The sequence below is a fragment of the Pomacea canaliculata genome, linkage group LG7 (assembly GCF_003073045.1).
Source record: "Pomacea canaliculata isolate SZHN2017 linkage group LG7, ASM307304v1, whole genome shotgun sequence".
Classification (NCBI taxonomy): Eukaryota; Metazoa; Mollusca; class Gastropoda; order Architaenioglossa; family Ampullariidae; genus Pomacea; species Pomacea canaliculata.
Genome location: NC_037596.1, coordinates 18,943,730 through 18,968,195, shown reverse-complemented (window position 1 = coordinate 18,968,195; position 24,466 = coordinate 18,943,730). Strand labels below are relative to the sequence as shown.

Sequence of the window (24,466 nt, the reverse complement as noted above, 5' to 3'; positions counted from 1 at the left end):
CTGTTAATATAACAACAGAAACTTGTATCATAAGCTTATATTTTTTCATTTTGTTGTTTATTTATTTAATTTATTAATTATGTGACCATCTTACTAAAATATTACCACCTTAGACCAGAGCAGACATTTCGCACTATATCAGTTTTGTTCTAATCTGGTCCATTATCTTTCATTCCAGAAGCACTTGGGATTTAAAATTTAAAATATACATACAAATAGCCAGCCTTATAATAAAAGGACAAAAGGCAAGCTGTCGCTCACTTTTTCTTTCTCTCTTGGCGGCCAGTGCGCTGAACACGCGCTGGAATCGTGCGATGCTGAAGCTGCCCACGTTTATTGGCGGCAGGTTCCACATGTCTTCAGGCTGCAGCGTTCCGTCTGTAGGCCACGAGGATGAAGCTAAAAGACAGTTGCGATGAGAAGTTAAAGAGAAAACCGCAAAGGATGATGCCGAATTATCAAAATAAAATAAGCTTCTCATTTTATATGGTCGTGACAAGACGATCGGAGGATTTCTGTTCTCTTGCAAGATGTCGCTCGCTGTGCGGCGACAGTAAAGGGCGAGAACTGTAGATGCAATGTAATGACTCCAGAGAACGAGGTCAGTGATATAAAAAAAATACTGGGAAGATATTGAGTGAATCTTGAGAATATGAAGAAATGTCATCAAATGAAACTGCAAGAGAGTGATCATCACTGTAGTTTACTCCATGCAGCTTAGGTCGCTGCCGAAGCGAGAGAAGCAGAGCTGAGTGTACTCCGCAATAGATCCAGACAGTTCGCACTTCAAAATATTATTATATACATTATATAAATTGTATACAGTCCTGCTGCAGGCCACAAGAGGAAGAAAACGCATCAGAAGCACACGTGATTGTGAAGGTCCAACACTTTTATCCAAATCGAAGCACGGCCACAAAACATAAACAAAAGAAGGAGAACCGACATCCGTCAGCCTGCTAGGCGAAGGGACACAACTCTCAAATAAAAGTTAGATCTCCAGTGTTAGATGATAGATGATAGAGGGATGCAGTGATAAATAATTCATTGACATAAAATAATCAAAAGCTCACATATTCAGAGCTGTAAATATTATTTAGATTGCGTAATACACTTGTATAATATTATTTAGCGAAATATTGTAATAATTTGAATCTGAAAATATAATTCCAATCTTTAAATGAGAATCGAATTGACCCCATGATACTATCAACTTTTGTCATGGTACCAAAACACACAAATACATGGCAACATGTTAGAATGGCATTACCTGGTCATCCAGTGAAAGGTGATTTTGTTGAGGAATGACACGTAAACTTCAGGACTAGTTTTCTGAAATAATAATTAAAAACCCATAAGACTCATGACTTCTTTAAAGTCTGCACATTTGTGTGTTCTTTTCTATGCATTATTTTCCCTTTCAGCTATACACTTGCCACCTACCCACACACAGCTTTGTCCACCCTCACAAAACATTTTTGTTCCCATTCTCATGAAATGTTCAGCTGACCTTACAAAATCTACAATTTCCATTCACACTCACAAACAGGTTGAATAAACTCATGCAGTGTAGGTAAGTAATATTGAATGCACACCTTGATCAAACACTACTGAGTAGACTTGTGGGTTTTATGTAACTAGCTACGCACAGGAAGGTATTCCGTCTTTCAGCCTCCTTGCTATCCCCTCACCCTCCCCTGTCTGTGATTATCACGGAAGACTAGAAGGACGAATGTCTGTGAGTGTGTGCACACGTGTTCGTACCTGTTTCTCAGCCAGTTCATCAGTGTACAGAGGCTCCGCCCAACAGTTGAGGAAAAACTGCACCACCAGCATCCCCAGCAGGATGCACAGCACGATCATGTGACCGTCCAGCGAGGGCGTGGTCTGCACACGTCAGCAGACACGTGATTCGTTGAGTGGGACATTAGCACTTAATTAGCGTAAATATTTTGTTTCGGTTAGCACTTCCTTCCTGTTGGTGACTGGTGTAGCAAAGATACACGTTACTCCGTCATTACATAACACAATAGTCAACTGCACTTACCTTTAACTTGAAGATAAGGAAAAAAGGTTTTTCATCTAATCTGTCAGCATCCAAAGCGAACAAATAACCCCAATCTAACATTTTAGTCATCATTATTTCAATGCATTTTCTCGATAAGTGTGTTTAAGTTTTTGAGAAAGCTAGTCAGTATGAAGATCATTTAGAGAACAGGAGAAACTTATGTAGAAGGAAAAAGAGAATTATTATTGACACAGAGAAGGAATGAGCTATAAAGACAAAATAAATAAAAAGACATCGATACGATGGTCTCGTTACAATAGCGGCACCTGACTTTGATCCCTTGTCATCGTAAAGGGGCGACCGAGAAATTTATTGCTAAGCAGGTGCTAGACTTAATGAATCAATTGCTTATTCTTTCTTTGGTTAATACTTTAATTCCCTTTTGTACTTACTCGATAACAAAGGCCCCTGTCTTCTGGAGGACCCTAGGGCTCAGCCCTGCCCCCACCATGATGACAACTGATCGATGTTTGTTTCATCTGTTCCCAGTCTCCATATTTCTTCCGTTCCATTTATTTAGCCAGTCTCATGGCAACATCTTCAAGGCTTGTCATCCCATTTTGTATCTATCACTTTGACGACAGAAAATCCTTTACGCCGGGACAAGTGTAGCCACTCTCTGTCTTTCACAGTTCTTTTCTCTCTGGTTCCATGCTATATGTTTTCTTTTCTGTTTTTCACTTTTGTGATTTTCCCACCAACTCGATAACACTATTTTTGAATGTCATTTTAGTCTCGGGACGTAAAAGAATTATTTATTTTTCGACAATTAAAAAAACTTTCATTAATGTTGTTTTGTGAGTCACTTAGGTGGCTGTGCTTAAAAACGAAATCTCTTGGAGCATCCTCTTCTGGTCTTACTTCAAGATGGCGTCGACGCAACTACTTGATAACTGATATAGAGTTGTCTTAGGTAACTCACACCTATGCCTATATTTCACCTGTTAATGGACACCAAAACTAAAAGGACGTATAAGCACTATCCTCTGTAAGGTGTTATGTAAAGATCTGGAACATCATTCGCAAAAAATGTTTTAGCACCTACCCTGCAAATACAATGCATGTCAACAATTCCAAGGGGGCAGTCATCATAGTCATCATACGGGGAGATAATCATCGGCTTAGTCACACCTAGCCCTTTAATAACTGAAGCATGACGGTCTGGCCTAACTGACCGCAATCCTGCCATTCCTCACCTCACTCACAACAGCGTGGTAGACAGGAACGACGTTGACTAAAAGGCTTAACGTCCAGAAAAAGAAGAGAACACAAGGAGAGGCAATCCTCGCCTTTCTCGAAATGCTGGTCAGGACTGCAGCAAGGAGCTGAAAACAGAAACACAATGTCGCAGGAAAAAAAACTACAATAGACATGCTCACTTAATTGAGTGATACAAGTAAAACAAATTATATATATATATAAAAAAAAAGAAGACAGAACTAAGTTCGTGAATATCAAGGAAGCAAAGTCAACATGTTTTTAAACAAGGAAGAAACAAGTCATATGGTAAGTTAGGCTTAAATGATAGACTTGGTCTGACTTTTTTGTCTTGATTTTATTTGAATAGAGTAGCCATATATCACCGCCGCCGCCACCGCCAGCAAATATATTTAATTAACTCACAAAGGTGACGCTCCGTATTATGACCTCCAGGTAGAAAGCGGCGGAGATCAAAGCAGGATGTGAGTCTTGAACTCTTAGGACACCTTCTGTGACACTGAGGGCAGTGAGCAGGACGCACACCGCCTGAGCAGAGAGGGTGTGATGCACAGAGTCAATCTTACTTTCTCATCATTATGTAATTATGTCATTATATCATTTTTTCATTATATATTTGATACTTTATGTTGTATGGACACTTCTTTACTGATGTCTCAAACAGTGCAAACGTTGACAACAGGTTGTTGTAAACACAGTCTTTGTTTAATTAACACAGGAAGTCTAGCAAGTCACCAGTTTTGCGATGTGGAGCGTGCATGGCGCAGTCGTCACTTCCGTTCTGTGTCGAATGACGTAACGCACGTGCACTGGAGTGACCAACCACAGCCACAGGCTGGGGACGTGCGATAGCACTGCGGAGCGAAAGCACTCGGTGAACTCCGGGAAGGTGTTGTTTATAAGGAGCTCTTCGTCCTGGGAGGAATAAAAGTTTCTGTTTTCATACAAAATTAAAAATGATGACAAAATCACCCTGGAGTTCTGTTTATTTCCTTCTTTATGTGTACATACAGTCTTTGCTCATGTGTGCTCAAGTGTCTTTTTATATACTGCCTGCCTGCCTGTCTGTCTGTCTGTCTGTCTGTCTGTCTGTCTGTCTGTCTGTCTGTCTGTCTGTCTGTCCTGCCTGCCTGCCTGTCTGTCTGTCTGTCTATCGGTCGGTCCACCAGTGTTGCTCATGATATTTGACAGTAAAATGAAGAAGAAAACAAAACAATACAGAAGTCGGCTCACACACGTCCTGTTCGTGTTTTCTGTACACTCGGGAGGGGGTGGGGTGGGTGGGAGGTCAGCCAAACACTCAGCTGTTTAACAACCAGGATGTTGAGGGAAAGAAAACTCGCCAGCTGACAGGAACAGCCAGTGTGACTTAGAAACTGTTTCCCGAGACAAGGAGGTCATTCTATGGACGATTTCCGCGCATGGATACTACTTATCTACTGGGGATTTCCGAACTTTCTAACTTACATTTGTAAGCAGGAAAATCAGTGTTTGTACTTCTGGCTGACATATCTAGCACTTGTGCATGCCTTGGCACACACATATATAATAATTATATGTATTTATATATATATATTATCTTTTACATAATATTTGTATGTAAACTTTATGCAAATTTATAATTGCATCCTCCGCCATTAACACATCATTTGTGCGGCTAATAAAGATTTCCATGAATGAATGAATGCTCATTTGAGGACTGCAAATACGTTCAGAGGTCATTTGTCTCGTCCTAATTACAACTGTAAGTAGTAATTACAACTGTAAGTAGTAATTGAGGTTTTGAAGTGCAATCCACATGTTGAGATCACATAGTTGTGGGAAACAAGGCCAGGTAGCAGGACAAAGTAAAAAAAAAAAGATAATGACCTGAAAAATTATAATCGGACCATCGCACATAACACACCCGGGGTTAAGGTCAGGACACTTTCTATATTTAGACCCGGTATGTTTGTAGTGGACGAGATAGAGATCATCTCTCAATAAACACTTTCCCTCCCCGGGAATGTTTCGTCTTGCAAGACAAGCAACTAGTTTGCTGGAGGGAAGTGGGAGGAATTGGTAGTTTGTCTAACAAGACAGTATAACGTAGGTATACTTTGAAAGACACAAGGTAAATATGTTCCTTGTGTATATGGTAATTATGCTTATTTTATTTGTCCTTTTGCCAATAACAGCTGTCACTAGCGGTGGATTTGAATGCAAAATCAGTCAAAATAATTGTTCATCTTTCTTTCCAAGGGAGGAATGTATATAAAAAAAGACTTGTTTCAAAGCTACATCAGACCTGTATGAGAGAGACATAAGAGCTATATCACAACTGTACCATAGCTACATCACAACCACGTTAACTATATAAAAGCGATACCATAGCTATAGAAGCGCTGTCTACCCGCTCTGCTTGTGTGAGAGAAGACAGGAGTTGATTGGAGGTGAGAGCACTGGCATAACTAACAGCTTTGTTTTCGGAGGAAAGGAAATCTGTTTAAACCTCGTAGCTTGTTACTACCAAGCCGCCAATGTGTCCCATCACTGCACCTTACTTACCCAGAGAGGTGACCCCCCGCAGAATCCCGTGGTAGAGTTGTCCATGACAGAAAGCTGACCTCACACGCCACAGGGCGTCACAGGGTCAATGAGCGAGGTGCACGTCTCACCTCCTTTTGATTAAACGTCGTCTGCTCACAGCGCATGCGCACACTTACGCGATGTTGGTGCAATGACTACCGGGTAACGCTGCTGTGATGTGGCCACCGGGGCGACACTCCCTGATACTCCTGAGACGCTCGGCTATATTCTGACCATACGCAACTCCAACAGCCGTGAACTTTGCCCCCGTCATTTTTATCGGCCTATTGTGTGAGCATTGAATGGAAAGACAATACGTGTGTTAGCATCTTCTTGGTGTAGCACTTGGGGGAGTTCGTTACATCACAATGACCAGGAGCCTGTCTGTCTGTATGTTCATATGCTAGTTCATCTGACTGCATCTATAAGTGTCTGCAATTATTTCCTTTGGATCGTCAAAGCATGCCAGCGATTTCCGTCCGTGTCACAATGAGAGAACAAACAACATCCAGCTGCTCACATGTTCATAGCTTTAGATGTGAAACTGTTCCCTGTTTATACTTTTATGTAAAATCGAGGGTCAGAGGTCGCCCAGTTCACTTGTTGTGAAAGCTATGTAGTTTTTCGTCTGCTTGAAGACAAGTTTAAAATTATTATGTAAAAGTTCCTCTTGTATGAATATATTCTGTCGCTTTTTGTCCATCTCTCTCTATATGTGTGTTGTGAATAAAACTGTTTGTCAGTTTTGACTCCACGTCTACGTCCTGCTATTTTGACAAAAACAACGAGAGAGAAATAAAGACCTTGGTTATCTTTAACCAGGACACACATAAGTCCGTTACCAAAGCTGTGGCCACTGACTGACCCAATTATTTGTCCGTAAACTCGTTGATTCTCTACAAAATGAGTTTATAAAGGGGTAGCGTAGTAATCACAGCTGTACTTAGTGGCGTCACAAGAGTTCACATCTTGATCATGTGATTGATATCGACACGTGATTTCTTGATAGATAAACGTAATTAAGATGTTCGGGTGTCACCTGCTTTCAGAAAAGGAGAGCAGGTTAAACGATGAGGAGAGAAAAAAAACTTTGACAGGAAGCAGCAGGTTCGCATCCACATAAGCAGTCTGACATTTCTCTTTGAGTCTTGCCTTTAATTAAACTAGACTCCAGATTATGTTTGTTGTCTCTATGAAATAAGAAAAGTGGTAACAATTGTCCCCATACCTGAGGAAGACAGGAGGAGATAAGGGATGAACTGACAGGACGACATTAGCGCTGATGCAAGAGAAGGAAATCAGCGAAGATACGACAATCGGAGACAGGGCGACTTGAGATATATCACAGAATGATACATCATGGGCAAGCCACGGACTGGTCTCACGAAACACAAAAAGCTCAAAGAAATCGTGCTACAGAAATTGAACCTTGGTCTGCTTATCTTCGTCCTTTTTTTTCTGGGTCATGAAAAGCACACCCGTACTTATGTTCTTTGATTCTTTCTTGTTTGTGCTTTTGTTCGTTTGTTTATTTGTTTTCTTTGTGTAACGAAAGTCTGTATGTAAGCTGGAAATAATATATTTGCCACTGCCTGTTTAGGTGCTGGTGTCTCATCAAGAGAAAATGGAGAAATTGTTATCCTTACCGTTTTTATTAATTATCATCATCTGGGATTTAGGATTTGAAAAAGATGAGTTTAGCGGATGTCTTCCATTTGCGATAAAATCATCGCTGAGTTAAGTTACAAGCATATTTATACGAGACTTGACATCTTGCAAATTCCTGTTCTGCAACGGGGACACAGAAAGCAGGAGGAGATCCAAAATTGAGGTCATCATCATCATCGTCGTCATCATTGCCGTCGTTAAAACTACTTTTCCATATTTCAAAGACTGTAATTAGTTGATTGCTATTGCGCCCTTGATTTCCGTGCTTCAGATAATCTACCGCGAGAAACAACTAATTGGAGCACGAGCTTTATCAGCATCTCAACATTTGTGACTGATCCTTTACTCGGTGAACTTTTAGCACTGAGCCTAACCTCGACACGACATAGAGAAAAGTATTTATCATGTGGTGAGGTCCGTAGGTAAACATGATCTTTGTTGACCTCATGCAAATATTTATCGTTGACCTTATATAATATTTGTCCCGCAAGGACACATAATCGTTTTTTTCTAAGATGTCAAACCATACAATGCAAATCGTTCTACAAGAAGGAAGAGGAAAAGCATGAGGATACCATTGAGAAGGAAGAAGAGTTTGAGGATAAAATTTAAAAAGGAGAAGAGAAAGCGGAGTAGATGAAGAAGAAAAGATTAAAAGCAAAGACGGAAGAAAAATGGAAAGAAAATACAAAGAAAAAATAAAGGAAGAAAAACAAAACTAAAAACTGAAAGAAAATAAATCAGCGGGGATGTCATATGTGACGACTAAACCAAATACAGAAGGAAAAAAAAAATAAAAGTAAAACAACAAAGATAAAAGCAAAAGATGATTTTGATGATGAAGAAGAACCTTTGAAGAAGTGTGACAAATGACTTCTGTAATTCTTGCGACCTATTGACCCACGAAGACTCTCATCGCCTTGTTATCATTGGTGTGATGACTGAGCACAATGGAGTCTAGCGGGTCTCGACAAGTCTCCACTAGAGGTGAGTAGCAACTTGACCCTTAATTGTGTGATTACATGTCCACAAACAGGTTTGTGTAACAGCTGGACAGTAGAGTTGTCAAACCAATATTTTTTTTTAAAACAGTTTTGGCGAACTCTTTCTTAAAAAGACATTGACTGTAGGCGAATGAAAAAAAAAAAAATTCTGAAGGTGGTCTGTATTGTTAAGTGTGTGCAGACCTAGTAAGTGTAATCGCTGTAATAGTTTGTCATTTTACTTGATGATCTTTACCTTGGTGATCAAACGAAAGAATAAAAGGTAAAGTATGACTAGAAGTGTTGAGACCAGTCACACCACAGGTCGAAGCCATTGTAGTACACAGAACTTGATAGCAAGGAGAGTCATCCTGCTGCCTTTGATTGTGATTTGAGTATGGTATTTTCCATGTTTCACTGTTCCAAGACTGATGAGAAATGTATCATTTTTTGATTGGTTCTTGTTAGTCTTTATTAACAACCTCCGGTCTATCTCAAATGCAAGAGAATTGTTTAGCGTGTTGTGAGTGGCTCACGTGCCTCGTCCGTTGACTTTGATACAAAAAAAAACTGATTTCCTGACAAAATGTTAACTTTCAATTGTTCTTTGCTCTTATGTCTGATGTACAACATTGACATCATTTGTTAAGTAGCTTCACTACACTCCTCTGCCGTCTGCAAACAGTTCGTCCCCGGATGTAAAAGCAAAGAGGTGCGCATGCGCAGTGTGTCACAGTGCATGCGACCTGAGAGTGGTCAGTCTTCCTAAGGTTATCACCTCCTCAAATTGTGATAAATGTCTATTGTCTGTCCACAGAGAGTGATATCACCACAGATAGCGGTGTTACGCACACACCTTAGCTTGGGATAGCAAAGTCACGTGACCTATCTCTAAGTGCAAGTATCACAAGTAGTTGTGTAGCGATGTCACTCAGGCTTCTAATCAAAAACTGCAGAAGCTTGATATTCGTGTGATAGCGTGCCTTGGATTTCATTTTTTCCTGATAAGATTATATAATTGGTTTGAGACATCATCACCATCCATCACCACCACCACCACCGCCACCACCACCACCACCACCACCGCCACCATCAATACCTCCACCACCACCATCATCATCATCATTAGACAGTGTGTGCTTTAGAGAAAAGGAAAAAACAATAAAATATTTTTTGTGAATGAAAAAATAAGCCACAAGGAGAAAACAAAACTGATTTATTGCAAGATAAAGTTTGTTTCATGAAGTTTTAATTGAAACACATCATTATTTTGTTTTTAGAAATTATTAAGTACTTGCACAACATTTATCAATTAATAAATCGTGTAAAGCTACTACTTCATTCTTCCTTTAGGATGAACCCCAGAACAGTCGGACAAACAAGAGATCACGGCAATCAAAATGTTTCTGTGTTAGCTTATCAGAAGTAAGTAGTTACTGAGTTCATCGGCCCTTATTCTCTGGAAAGGCTTTTATAAAATTAAACATATGTACCTAAGTTAAAGAATCAGAGAAGAAAACATTCACGTGTGGAGCAGTTAGCTCGCACTGTGCGATCACGTGATACAAGATCAAACGTGATAGTCTTCCATTTTGTCCTCATATCTCTCTTGTTTCTTTCACATCGTCAGAATAAATTAACAAGAAAGCAGACGAGTAATATTCAATGATTAAGTCAAAGAATGTGACTAGAAAAACGATGAGAGTTCCCGCAAAAACAACACGCGGAGAGTCACAAGGCTCCTAGAGTCTGACACACAGCCAAAGACATGCATGTGCAGCCTGTCACTGACATGACACTGAGGATGACACTAATGATGACTACAGCTCAAGTCTCTGACCTCAATGTTCTTTCAATTTACATGACAATGTTTGTGTACATCATAGTTGTTGCTGCAGGCTGGGACTGGTCATGAGGTCAAGTTTGCTTCCTGCGCAAGCTTAAAGAACACGGAATTACTGTCTTTCAGCAAAGCGTCCGGGAATCGAACTCCAGGACAGTTCCATTACCGAGAACCAAGATTCTGTCAAACAAAACAGTTCTCTCATATTTATGTGATTTCCCCCTTTTGCTTTAACACTAATCCTCTTGTTTTGTACTAAACATATTTATAATCTTGAGGCTTGACATCATCTACTTGTCTATCAAATTAACTACTACATCCTCCTTCTCCTCCTCCTCCTCCGCATCATCATAATCATCATCATCATGTTACCTGTGACAGTGTAAAGACAGTCATGTCGCAGTGTAGAGTGTCATGTTACCTGTCACTGTGTTGTGTCATGTTACATGTGACAGTGTAGAGACAGAGACAGTCACATTACCTGTCATAGTCGAGGACGGTGTGCAGGCGGTGGGCGATGGTGAGCACTGTGCACTCCTTGAAGGCGGAGCGGATGGTCCGCTGGATGAGCTCGTCTGTCTCCATGTCCACAGCGGCTGTGGCCTCGTCCAGCACCAGCACGCGCGTCTTGCGGAGCAGGGCTCTGGCCAGGCACACCAGCTGGCGCTGACCCACACTGACGTCACCACACACGTAACATGAGGTGACGTAATGTCTCCACGTTGACATCAATAACGTTTCTAACAGTACAGTGCTCTTCTCAAAAGTCAAGGTTACAGAGGGAAGTAGGAAAAAATAGGAGAGAGAAAAAGGGGAGAGAACAAAAATCCCTATGAAACTAGCAGTGTTAAGGGGAGGCAATAAAAAGAAGTAATCTGTTACCTGAGATTATGTCCTCCTTCGTCCACCTCATGGTCAAGAGTCGTTTGGATAGCGATTCCACAAAAACTTTAGATGAGATTGCTCGAGAACGGACCACAGCTCCTCGTCCGAAAACTTGGATAAGGGGTCAAGGTTGAAGCGCAAGGTCCCAGAAAACAAGACTGGGTCCTGGAGACATAAGATGGTTAATGTCAGTCTTCTTTTGTGTTGTCAGCCTGCATCATGGTTTATTTTGATGTTTGGTTACAAAGTTGTGGACTGCACGCAACACGTGAATTACAAGACACAAAAGAAGTGTTTTGAGGAACGAGGTCACAGAACGGTGCAGAAGAATCTTTACAAACCACGGTGACCTGATCATTTAAAGAAGACGGTGTTCTATTATTTAAAACTAAATTAACATCGGTACTGGATATACATAATCGTAAAAAAATGAGAGTTTTCCTCAGAAATATTTCAAAATATTTTGCACTAGTCTGTAGCTAGGCTATGAAGAGCGTTTGGTGATCAGCACAAAGAGGAATGTCCGTCACTGAACCAACGGAGCTTAACTCCATCACACAGACCTACAGCAAACATAACAACAGCTACAACATTACAAGAAACACAGCCACGGTCAACATAGGAATAACATTACAGAAAACGTTGGCACAGAATCACATCGACACAGAGCCAATGGTTATCTCACTTGAGGCAAGATGGACAGACGAGATCGCAAGTCGTGAAGTCCAATGTCGGCGATGTTGATGTCGTCGATGACGATGCTGCCTTCCGAGGCCTCGATGAGACGAAACAGAGACAACGACAACGACGACTTGCCGGCACCAGTCCTGCCTACTACGCCGATCTGCTCGTCGACGACAGAGAAACGACAGGTCTGTGCACTACATTCACCACATTCCTAGGATGCTATTCAGAAGCTAGTGAAAGCTTTTAATCTTTAGTCTTGGCGTTTGAGGGAGAGAAGGACGAACTCACGCACGCACGCACACATCAAACACATTTTCTAACTCTCTATCTCACACACACACACACACACATATACACACAATTATTCATGATTAAAAAGGACAGAAAAAATAAAAGGAGAGAGAGAAGAATATGAAGATGACAGACAATGGCCCTAATGATCGTCCTCTCATTAGTATTATTGTTTGGGTAGATTGGTGATCTTTTAGCTGAGTTTTCTGAGGGTCAGTAGACTGACCTTTTCTCCGCTACAAATATGCGCAGTGACTTTATTGAGGACGAGTTGAAGGCCAGGGCGGTAGCGAGTGCTGTAGCCTTGTAACCGGATGTCGCCGTCACGTGGCCAGTCAGCCTGTGGGCGATGTCCTTCTACAACCCAGGCGGGCTGTCAGGCGGATGCCAGGAACAAAAACAACAGAATTAAGACTCAGATACAAGGCATGGCTAGGGATTTTATGAAACTTTTTTTATCATGAAAAATTATTAAAAGTTTTTTGGGCATCCTTTTTTTACAGCTCAATAGACATGCGGAGTATTCTCCATTATCGAATACTGTAAACAAATTACATCATTGTAAATATTTTGCAGCAGACAACAATATTAAGCTTTTAAGTTTGTGATGCCTAGACAGTCATTGTGTCATTAGCAAAAGATTGATCCAGTTGCAAGGTTCGCAGTAATTTTCCAGTCAAGAGATGAAGTGGTCAGGGTGAGGAGATTCCCAATGGTCGCAAGCGTGGAAGTCGTTGTTGTCCTGCACATCCGGGACATTGACTGTACCTCTGAGGGGAGCTCAATGTACTGCACGATTCTCTCCACTGACACGATGTCTGTCTCCACATTAATGGCATTCTGTACAAGGTTGTTGAGCTTGGTGGTAACCTGAACAAGATATACACATGGGTCCTACAGTGTCTTTCAATGTACCGCAAGAACGCTTAAAACAAAAACTCATTTCTTCGGGAGCGATCTCATAGCTCTCTCTCTCTCTCTATTTTTTACGACAGAATATTAGTGATGTTGACACATCTAATAAATGATCATCTAAAAAGATTTCTTTTCATCGTATTTTGTTTGTTACATGAACATCTGTGTAAAAGCTATAAATAGTAAGCAGAAGTACTCATGTGTTTAATAACACAATGAATGCTTCAAGATGAGCAGCAACACACTGACGTGAGTATGATGATGACGACGACGATGACGAAAGAAAAGGTAGAGTGAGATGCGGACCTGCAACTGCGTAGGACACGGACAGCCCCGCCATGCTGGCGGACAGGTGCTCGGTCATGATGGTGAAGAGGGCTGCAAATGCAGTGGTCAGGTTGCCTAGCAACTCCAGACGCAGCTTTAGCCACCTGTTGAATCAGAGCCAAGCACAATATCCATCTTTGGTCATTATAAGGCTACAATGTTACTTAAAAACTGGTTTTCTTTATAATCAAGCTTTGTTTGCTTTGGTTCCGTGCTTGTGCATAATTGATATGAAACATCTCTACATCATAGTGTGACTTTGTTTTTGAGTGAGTTCCGTTCATCAAACAGGTTTAAGACTGCGATCTTATTTGACATGAAGAATGTAAGGGATGGTTGAGACGCCAAGTTTATGGATATTTCGATATAAAGAATATATTGTGCTGTATCATGTACATAATATATTTATTTAAAATATCCTCCCACCGGAAACAATGATCGCAGATGAACGTCGCTACCTTTTCAAGGGAGATTAGTCCTGTCCTATGATGACAAGAAGTGTAACAGAAATTCTCAACCTCAGAGAGGAAATATGAGCGTAGGTGTAAACATTATTCTTGTCCACCAGCTGTTCGCTCTTGGCAACGAACCTGTCCGTCATGCCAAAGGCCCGGATGCTGGGGGCGCCACTGATGGTCTCGTTAAAATGAACGTAAACTGGGGAGCGAGAGACGGATTCATACCTCCTTATCTGTCGGGAGCAACGGGATGTACAGCGTCTGCACAAGTCAACATCTTCACACTAGAATGACGACTACGATGAAAATAATGATGACGACGGAGAAGAAAAAAAGAAGAGTAAAAACATTACAAGTGAATTGAGGAGATGGACAGAATGGCGATAAAAGCACCTTTAGTAAAAACATTTTCCATCTTTTCCTCCACTGTAACACAAGCACTTACAATGACTCTGGTGCTCATTCCTGTGAATTTGAAGCAACCTGACTGCGATTTAAAAATAACTAGTGACAAACTAAACAAACTTTGATTAAAATCAACAGACGCCTTACAGGTTGCGCTATGAAAAGATCATCCACACTATGACTCAGTGTAATGTAACACCTCATGTAATGTTTTATACATATATACACACAGATATACAGTGTACTTAACTTCACTCACCTGTATGCAATAATACAACATAATCAGCGGCACGGCAGCAGCCAGAAATAAAGGAGTGGTGTAGCTAATGACGAACAGGACATTGATGACACTGAAGACCTGTAAGACAAACACAATCTCGTGTAAACATGACAGCGACACTCGTCCTCACTTGCAACTGCTTTACCGACATTTGTTATTAGAACCTGGAGTTGGTCTTTAGATGAAGCTCAGTGGCTGTAGGATCTTTACAGGTGGTGTCTAAACAAGTTGTTTTGTTGTTGTTACTTACATTTGTACAGTAAATGCGCATCAGATCCGCCAGGTAGCTGTCAATGGCATCCATGTCGCGAGAAAAACGATTCAGTATTCGTCCTATAGGGTTTGTGTCGAAGAAGCTCATTGGCTGGTGGAGAACAGATCTTAGCATGTCGTCATGGAGACGTTTAGATGCTGACAACATTTTCAGGAAGACAATCCACACGAAGAAGAAGGTAGTGATTGCTGGAGGAGGTAAAACAAATGAGAACAGTCAAAAAAATGTCATTCAACATGTTTTGCATGTACAATAAAGGTAAACATCGACCCCTCTTTTCTCAGAGTTTTTCTCTTTTACCTTCACTCAACCCTTCATGGAGTCAGACATCACAGAAAAGCAGTCTGCCGTGTAAACAGGTGTTACATTAATAAACAGAGCAGCGTGCCCGAGACTAGATATGAATCCCGGCAACCATCTTCAGAGTGCTGGCGACATTAAATGATGTCACATGGGACTACATACACTGAGCTAAACATTGATGGCGCATTTGTGACAATAATAAGCTGGACATATACGTATACAGAGTATAATAAACAGTCCACTCACCTTGAAGGATTCCAAGCACTGCATACACAGAGACGTACATCACAGTTTTCTGTGTGTAGTGAGTAGTGTTGACCAGCGAAGTGTTCTGTAAATATTCGTCGTCTGTCCACTCCACCAGCCAGAAGCTCGCTGCGAGTTCAAAGGCGTTGTTAAGGAACAAAATCAACCATGGCGACGGTGAAGGAGATCCACCCGAAGGCCCTCAGCACAGCTTTGACAACGTACCCTTTTATCTGAAAAAAGTGAAAATGTCACGTGACTGCCACCAAGCAGTGATTTTACTTCTACAGATCCTCTTACTGAGCTTTCACTTCTTTTTCTTTTTTGCATTTTGTTTCTCCAGAAGCTGACATAATTGTTACCTGCCGACTACAAAGAGGAAAATAAGTGTTTGATGTGTGAAGACTTTAATGCGTAATTAATGCGTATTCCTTGTGCTCATCCTCCGCAGCTACGATTTGAAGGAAAAAAAACGAAGCCAGTAGCAAAGCAGTAAAGAGGTGGACATACAGTAAGTGAGATGACCCCTTTGGTGTGTCAACCAGACTGACAAAGCGACGGCAGAGAGACAGGTAGCCAAAGGTGTTCACAGAAACTGCCTTGTGGTTGAATGATTATAACAGCATTAAATGTGTGTGTGTGTGTCTAAAGGCAGAGACACTATAAAATAAAGTAGACTGCTGTAGTTGTCAAGGATACCAAGATATCGTACTTTTCCCATTTCGAACTCTTCGTCCAGGACGAGTTGCTGCCCTTCTTTCGTGCTATTTATAGCGTTGTGTGCGACATCTTTGGTATTGTCCTCCATTTTCTTCTCCAGAGAAACGGGAAACAGGGCCGATCAGCCGTGTCCAGTCTGCGAAGGAAGCGAAAGGTTGTGATACCTAGAGTGTCATGAATTCCGTCCTGTCAGCAGCTGACTACAACCTTCTTTCCTTCTCTTTCCTCCCGCTGTCTGTCTTTTATGTCTGTCTACCTTTCTGTTCTTCGTCTGTCTCACTCTTTCATTTCCTATCCATCTCGTCTATCTGTTTAAACGAAATTTAAACCTTCTAAACATCACCTGCTGATGCTTTGTTCTTCAACTGTCATCACCAGATCATTACAGAGATCCCTACTTGTCTCTGACCACAAGCTGTCCACACTTGCGCACGGTCAGCCAAAAGAGCATCTTAAACAGACAAAAAATATGATTAAAGTTTTTTTAATACAACAGCTAATTTAAAACACGCAAATCGGCATCTCATTCTGTGAGATGTGTTTTTTTGTTGTTTGTTTTGAACGCTTGAGATACTCTGTGACAAGAAATTACTATTAGTCTGTGTTGTCCACCTTTAAGAATTAAATTTAACGGAAAAGACACATAATCTAGCAGCACACAACGGAAAATATTTCTTGTTCACTTAAGTTCATTAACAGCCAAAAAAGGACAAAGGAGTAAACTAGTAAATAAAAGGTAAACATGACATCACAGTGATTACAGAGTAAGATGCGAGTGATGCCCAGGCTAACATTGTGTGAGACAGTGCCCAGTTCCCTTTTCTCTATTTTCTGAACCTCCTCATACCCTGTAAGGGGTCAGATACCCGTTCTACAGCTGAGTGGACTGGACTGCGACACAAGGATATCGAACCCCAATACTACCTAACTTTCGTATCGTCTGCAACTGAAACCCTGATTTCACCCACTGTGTCAGCAGCCTCAACTATAATTATTCAGTTCAGGTGAGAACAACTTTAGGTACACCAGCACCTTTCAGGCTGTTATCTTGAGCAACACTCATGTTCAGATATTTGGCGAGAAGTCCATCACGAGTCAGATCCGGGTAGGTACCCGACCAGACGATCTTGCCGTCATCCATAACCACAATGACGTCACACATGGGCAGCCAATGAATGCCGTGCGTTACCATCAGGCGAGTCTGTCAATTAATTCATGTTTATTTAATGAAATGCACATGTCAGTAACCCCTTCTAATGGTAGTTATCACCATTATAATGATCATCAAAATGTTGAAAGTTTGCACACACACACAAAAATCACTACATCTTTATTCAAATTTTATCTTCTTTTCGTTTAACAATAAAACCAGTCCATGATGTAAGGGTTACATAAACCTTTTGACACTCTAGTCCAAGACCAGCGTTCATAAAGCAAACATTGCCTTGTTTCTTCAGCAGGCCTGTTGACCCGATGACCTGTCTGAAGATGTGCTGTCCCACGTGACTGTCCACTGCCGACAGGGGGTCATCCAGGAGGTATAAATCAGCGTCGTGATACACGGCACGAGCCAGCGACACGCGCAGCTTCTGACCCCCACTCAGGTTGATGCCCTGGACAGAGTTTATTGTTTATAGTAAGCAACAGGTCAAAGGTTGGCATAGATGACTAATGTTACAGTCAGGGAACATGTGCATGGAGAACGTAATACAGTGAAGTGAGTGAGTGAGTGAGTGAGTGAGTGAGTGAGTGAGTGAGTGAGTGAGTGAGTGAGTGAGTGAGTGAGTGAGTGAGTGAGTGAGTGAGTGAGTGAGTGAGTGAAGTGAGTGAGTGAGTGAAACATTTGTAAGAAATGGAGTGGTTATAAAATTTTAATACTAGGAAAATGTTTTGTTTCTTTCACGTTACCACATCCTCTACCTTTTCTCCTATTTCTGTGTCCTCGCCTGCAGGAAGTGAATCCAGATCCGCCTGCAGTGCGCATGCTTGAATAACGTTTCTGTAGCGCTTCCTGTTGAAGCTGCTCCCGAAAAGGATTCCATCCCTAAAAGAACTGTTTTGGATCCAGGCCTGCTGTGAGACGTATGCTACAGTACCCTGGGAGTAGACATGGTAAACATAATAGTTTAATTTTGTAAACAGACGCAATCATGAACTGACACACATACGAACGCACACACGCATATATATATATAAGAAACTGTTTAATCAGTTCTAACCGTTCAAACACACAAGGACACACCGTTTTGTTATTCTTTTCAAACTATACAGCTAAACAAAGGTTGCTCACTATTTGCCACACAGACATGACAGGTGTGACACTTACCTGGCGTGACACCTGTCCACTGAGTCGCCTCATCTCGCCGAGGACAGCCGACAGAAGCGACGACTTGCCAGCGCCCACCGGCCCCACCACAGCAACCAGCTGCCCCTCCCTCACCTCCAGGGACAAGCTGCCAAACGAACCGGAAACAGTGATACATCTGATGACACTACTGTGACAGCGTGTCACTGACAGTCCTGACACTGTCACTGTTCGTGTTGTCATGAGGCTGTGTGATGTATTGCTATTTAAGGCTGTTACTCTCACACTGATGAGACGATAACTACAGGAACTACGTGAGGACGAAAATCATCTATCATCTAAACGTCTTGATGACGCTTTTGATAAAAATATTTTTTCTTTAGAGCAGTACTTCTAGGTGTAACCCGCTCATTCTTTCTCTCGTTCATTTCTTATCTCTTGCTCCCTTATTCCTTCATCCCCTTCATACACACGGGCGTGAATGAATACAGACAACAACATACACACAGAAACACACACACATACACACACACACACACACAAACACACACACACACACACATACAAACAAACACACACACACGAGCGTTGCAGGTAGAGACACTGTCAACGTACTCTCTTAGTGTCGGCTTATCGTCTTCAACCCAGGTAAATGACCCATTCCGGATAGAAACAGCAACGCCTGCAACATAAAGTAGTAGCGCGTGTCATATCAAGAAAAACTTATTGTGGAGAAATGATAACATCACATGCCTCAAAACTTAAATTAAATAATATACAGGTTGACTAATAACTGTCAGAAACCGGTACCTGTCAACATTTACTGCTTACCTGACGTTGTAAATTGTCTAAGACAGACAGACAGACAGACAGACAGACAGACAGACAGACAGACAGACAGACAGACAGACAGACAGACAGACAGACAGACAGACAGACAGACAGACAGACAGACAGACAGACAGACAGACAGACAGAGGAGTAGAATGCACATGAGACAAGATGACTGTAATAAAGAAGTAGTACATATATAGGTCGTACTTAAGTACTAATTAGAGTTATTTCCCCTGAAAAGTCCACCCGTGCGAGTTACAGTTGGTCACGCAGACAATGTACATGTTCCTCCTCCCATCCTCCCAACAACCTTTTGGAGCACATGGCTGTTTTTAGAAATAATTGAGAGCATAAAACTAGCTAAGCAATTTAAACAAGAAATATTTCATAATAGGAATTGGTACGAAGACAAGCAGACACTACAACGGAATACCTGCCTACAAATACTTAATTACTAATAAGAGGGTAAAAACAAATAAAACACCTTCGTCTGTGCAATCAGAAACACTTTTCGGATCCAGTTCTTCACAGGATAAAAATTTCCGCAACCTCTTTAAGGACACCATCCACTGCAAGCAGAGAAGAGTTGACTGAGTTGTGCTTCCTTGTAAACGTTTCTAAAAGGTATAAGTAATGTTTCATACAAATGAAACATATCCTTTTTGAAAGGAAAGATCAGACATCTTCGTTTAATGTTAATATAAAAATTCCCAGCGCAATCTGTATGTCCAGCTCATGGCATGATGAGGATGAAGTAATGGAGAGGCCTTGAGTTTCTGCTTTATTTATTAAGACCATTCAAAAAAGATGATGATGAGGATCATCATCATCATCATCATCATCAGTAGGAATACAAGACTTACGTGTACCACCTGCGAGATGATGGTGGGCAGGGAGTTAATTGGGTTTCGGAGGATGCTGAACAACGACAGCGACACAAAGGCTGTGGCCGGGTCCAGATACAAGTCTCGGGACACAAAGGTGTAGGTGAGCAGTGTACCCACAGACACCTGCCACAGACAACAACACTGTCACTGCCACTAGGATTGCCGAGACTTGCAATTCCATTCTATATCACAGATTAATTTTGGGACCAAAAAGCCATTATGAGCCGCACTATAATAAATAAAAGGTAGGAAAACGTCTATAAATAGCTTAGTCAGGATCATTGTCATCAAACCTCTCCAAAAGCGCGAAATAAAAGGAGCAAGTAAATAAATAAAGTCTATAAAAAGTTGTTAAAAGTCAAGAGATACACATTGTAAACCATTCGATTAAAAATATCAACAAATACAACGAAAACAAATAAATTAAAAAATATATAAAAGATTAAAAACCCAAGAGGTGTGACACGGACCAAAATAACAACTAACCAGTATGGGCGAGCACAGAACGAGAAAAGTTTTGACTGTATGGATGATGGCGATCTTCCTCAGGCAGGCAATCTCTTGGTCTCTGATGCCGTGAACAAGTTTCCCAAACGCATCCTCCCAGGCATTGAGTTTGACCACCTGGAGGAAATCGGTTTGAACATAAATAATTATTATAAATAATGAATGGGTGGGACTCAAGCAGCATTTTTATTTTCCTCTTCTGCTCGCTTTTTTTATTATATTTATTTTTGTTTGTCGTGCATCCAATCGTGCTTATCATGTGTAAAAATATCTTTCTTACTTTGTGCCATAAAAGTTGCTTTTCCTAAAGTGCTAACAATTGCAAGAAAATAGCTCCCTATCTTACAAAGCTTTAATATTTTACTGTTTGCTTGCTGGTTCCTGCTGTGTACTAATCCGTGTATTAAACCTTTCTTATTGTCCGATCATCACTGCTGCAAACACATGCATCGTCAGGTGCTCACCTTTATTCCATTCAAAATCTCGTTGACCATCTTCATCCTACTGTCCTTGTGGTCAGATGGACCGCCTGGTACCCCTTCTCCATGAGGGAAATACGCAGATTAATCGGAATGAGTCCAACCAAGATGCCCACCCCCACAAGGAAGGATAACCCTAGCAGTCTGTACAGGAAAAGGAAGGCAAGAATGATCTGGAAGAAAAGAAAAATCAAACCAGCATGGCTTAACAGTCACGTGATTCTCGCTTAATGGAGGGTTCCGATGATTTGTCTGACTAGTGAGCCCTGGTATAACATGTATATATACAGCTCACCTGTATGGGGATGGAAATGTTGAGGATCACGTTGAATATGACATCTCGGAGTCTCTGACAGTCGATGGACATAAAGTTGACAATGGCACCTGTTGTGAACGCCCGTTTCGTCTCGTTGTTCATCCACAAAGCCTGGAGAAAAAATTAAAAGGCGTAAACTGACATCACAATAAAGGACTGACCAGTGTAAACTTAAATAAGACTATAAGTATCAAAACATTGAACAAGCAAATGTTATTGTCCAATAATCGTTTGCCTAAACAATGTCTGCACAACGTTCTTGTGATGACGATTCTTGTACAGTGAACAGCCGATGATAGCCATCGGTATCAATACAACTTCCAGAGCCATAATATTTCACAATTTTCTCAGTATCTGTCAAAACACAAGGGTCACGTGGTGAAGACCTCACCTTCCTGTAGACGGCCGCAACGAGCGCTGTCCTCAGGCGGATGGCCAGGTTGTGGGCGTTGTTTGCTGCCTGGTGTTGACAGAAGGAGGCGGTGAGGGTGGTGACGAAAATGGCGAAGACGAGGGCGTAGCCATGCCAGACTCTGTACAGCTCGCGCTCCTTCATAAAGTGGATCAGGCACTGGACAGAAAGACAGAACACACACACCCCCATGCCCCACACACGCGCGCACACACATACACACACGTATTATAAAACTTCAAAATGTGCATAACCACAAGCTACACACGACTATTCAGATATGCATTGACACCTATCTACACTTGTGTCAGTATGTGTATCTGTGTGTGTGTGTGTGTGTGTTTGTTTGTTATAGGTTCACGCGTTTATTGTTTTATAGTCTGCGTACCGTCAGGGCTAAACGCACCACTGACATGACCTATGACCCGTCCTATGACTGACCTACCTTAGAAGTGCTGGCTGGCAGAAGGCAAGTACATCGGCCGCAATTTTGAAGATACTTGCGCACGTGAACTCCCAGTAAAAGTTCGAAAGATGGTGCGAAGCAGGGGGAAAGAACGGGGACTGGCATTGCTCTCCCCTGTGTCGGGACCCCGAAGTTGTATTCTTAGTCTTCTTGGTTCCATTTAAGAATGTTTCCATTTCATGATGGTTGCCGTTCACACCGTTTTCTGCGTGTTTCTTTTTGTCTATCCTCGACTGTGTTCTAGCCCTGAGAATGATGAATGAAAAAAAAAAGCAAAACTATAAAATCAAATATTGACAATGGTTTGTGAAAAAAATTAAAACAATAAAAGTCATATCTTGAATAAAGTAGTTATCAAGCAAAAAAGTACAAAAAAGAAAAGTACACATCACAGTTATTAAGGAATTAGTGAAACTTGAAAACAAAATAAAATGTCAACTACGACACAGCTTATTATTATCAAGAGATAGTCACAGACTTCATTACTATGTAACATTAAAAAGTATCCGAGCACAAAGTTGGTCAGAGATGTTCTCACCGCACAAAGGGAGCTAAGAACGTCACAGAAACCGTCAGGGTACAAACTGTAGACAGTCTACGTCATGCAGGTCAGCTCTGGACCATTCCACTACGTCATGCAGGTGCATTCCACTACGTCATGTAGGTCAGTTCCACTACGTCATGTAGGTCAGTTCCACTACGTCATGCAGGTCATTCCACTACGTCATCGCTGTACAAGTACAACAGCCACACCAGTGTCTTACTTCTGCTCGTTCCGCTTGGCAGCACACGTCCGCAGCACGCGCTGAAACTTTCCCACAATGGCGCTCCCGAGGTTTGCTGGCGGCAAGTCCCACATGTCGCCAGGTAGTAGAGATCGCTTGTAAGACATGAAGACAAGCCTAGGACAGGAAGACATCACGTGACCTGGATACATGTCATCTCACTTATGATTGGATAAATGACAAAAGATGTACGTGCAGCAGGCAACACTACGGGGCTGTCGCGACACTCACCCTCACCTTTCAACTAATCAAGGCGCTTAAGTAAACAAAATATATTAGAGCAAAGAATAGACAAAATCTTACGCACACACACACACGTGCACATGCAAATGTCACGAGAACGAGCGGAAGTCAATACAAGAAGGTAAGCACAAGAACGCACACAACACCTGTCTCACCTGTTCATCCAGTGAAAGGTGAGTTTGTTGAGGAATGAGGCCGTCAGCTCAGGACTCGTTTTCTGATGAAAATAAAATCCGCTTGTAATGTCGTTGAATATTTAGTTTATTTTATTACACATCATCAGAATTAATAGTAGCTAGCTCTTGATTAATTTGTGATATATAATATATGTTTTATTAACCGATTAATATTTACACTAGTGATCATAGTATTCAAATTGGAATTTGACATAATTAAAGTTGTATCTAGGAAGTTGTGTGTTCTGGGTCATCATTGTGGGATGTTCGTATTTAGAAAAAGAAAATCAAAACTCAGAGCCATGACTCTTCTATCTTTATGATCACACAGTGACTACGAATAATGTAAAATGGCTGACTGCTTTAATATTACATTATGTTTTAAAATAGTTCATTAGAATATGTGCAGTTACCTGTTGCACAAAGGATAAAACAAGATCATGCATGATGTGACTACACGTACGTAAATACAAAGCAAACACGTATTAACATCCGGGCACTTAGTATTTGTATTTACCTGTCCCTGACTAAGGCTGTCAGAAGGGAAGGTTTCTGCCCAGCAACTCAACAACAACTGAAGAGCAAGGAGGGCAACTTGTGTACACAACAAGAAGAAGTGAAGGACGGTCTGAGGGTAAGTCTGTAAACAAACAGGAACAGATGTCGACATGTTTATTGTTTACTGGAGCAGCAGACTGAATATAGCATCACATCATGTCTAAGCCTCATGCACCTTGTTGAAGAACATGTTAGGTGCAAACCTTCTAACAAAGACATAGAGTAAGACGAACATCTAAATGTGGATTAAGGTGTGGTCAGTGTAGACAGGTACATCTTAGTACAAGGTCCACCTGCACTGTGAGACTAGCACGTGACACACTCCTCACCTCACTCATAGCCTCATGGTACACGGGGAC

The 24,466-nt window shown here is 41.4% G+C and overlaps 2 protein-coding genes across 2 annotated transcripts; both read right to left on the bottom strand.

Annotated features, from left to right (window-relative positions):
- Positions 1 to 266: 266 nt before the first annotated feature.
- On the bottom strand, positions 267 to 6,007 carry LOC112568021 (multidrug resistance-associated protein 1-like). Its single transcript, XM_025245013.1, has 7 exons — positions 5,834 to 6,007; positions 4,022 to 4,201; positions 3,692 to 3,814; positions 3,265 to 3,393; positions 1,765 to 1,887; positions 1,271 to 1,332; positions 267 to 399 (listed from the first exon to the last, which is right to left on the bottom strand). The coding sequence occupies exons 1-7, from the start codon at positions 5,876 to 5,878 to the stop codon at positions 360 to 362; spliced, it is 702 nt and encodes a 233-aa protein (XP_025100798.1). The 5' UTR covers positions 5,879 to 6,007; the 3' UTR covers positions 267 to 359.
- Positions 6,008 to 9,730: 3,723 nt separating this feature from the next.
- On the bottom strand, positions 9,731 to 22,585 carry LOC112567496 (multidrug resistance-associated protein 1-like). Its single transcript, XM_025244187.1, is given in 26 exon segments — positions 9,731 to 10,488; positions 10,491 to 10,528; positions 10,830 to 11,024; positions 11,231 to 11,271; positions 11,273 to 11,398; positions 11,919 to 12,077; positions 12,438 to 12,584; positions 12,980 to 13,087; positions 13,440 to 13,557; positions 13,972 to 14,195; positions 14,576 to 14,674; positions 14,847 to 15,058; positions 15,420 to 15,548; positions 17,172 to 17,340; positions 17,579 to 17,752; positions 18,060 to 18,236; positions 18,466 to 18,592; positions 19,060 to 19,126; positions 19,763 to 19,847; positions 20,142 to 20,288; positions 20,652 to 20,789; positions 21,137 to 21,189; positions 21,192 to 21,324; positions 21,447 to 21,578; positions 21,859 to 22,038; positions 22,325 to 22,585. Coding segments are annotated over 26 exon segments (3,378 nt in total). The 5' UTR covers positions 22,451 to 22,585; the 3' UTR covers positions 9,731 to 10,414.
- Between the last annotated feature and the right edge of the window lie 1,881 nt (positions 22,586 to 24,466).

Coding starts and splice junctions, on each gene's coding strand:
- LOC112568021 (XM_025245013.1), bottom strand. CDS start 5,878: ATGGACAACTCTACCACGGGATTCTGCGGGGGGTCACCTCTCTGG. Junction 3,815..4,021: donor CGCTCCACATCGCAAAACTG/GTGACTTGCTAG, acceptor CTCTCTGCTCAG/GCGGTGTGCGTCCTGCTCAC. Junction 1,333..1,764: donor ATGAACTGGCTGAGAAACAG/GTACGAACACGT, acceptor TTATTATTTCAG/AAAACTAGTCCTGAAGTTTA.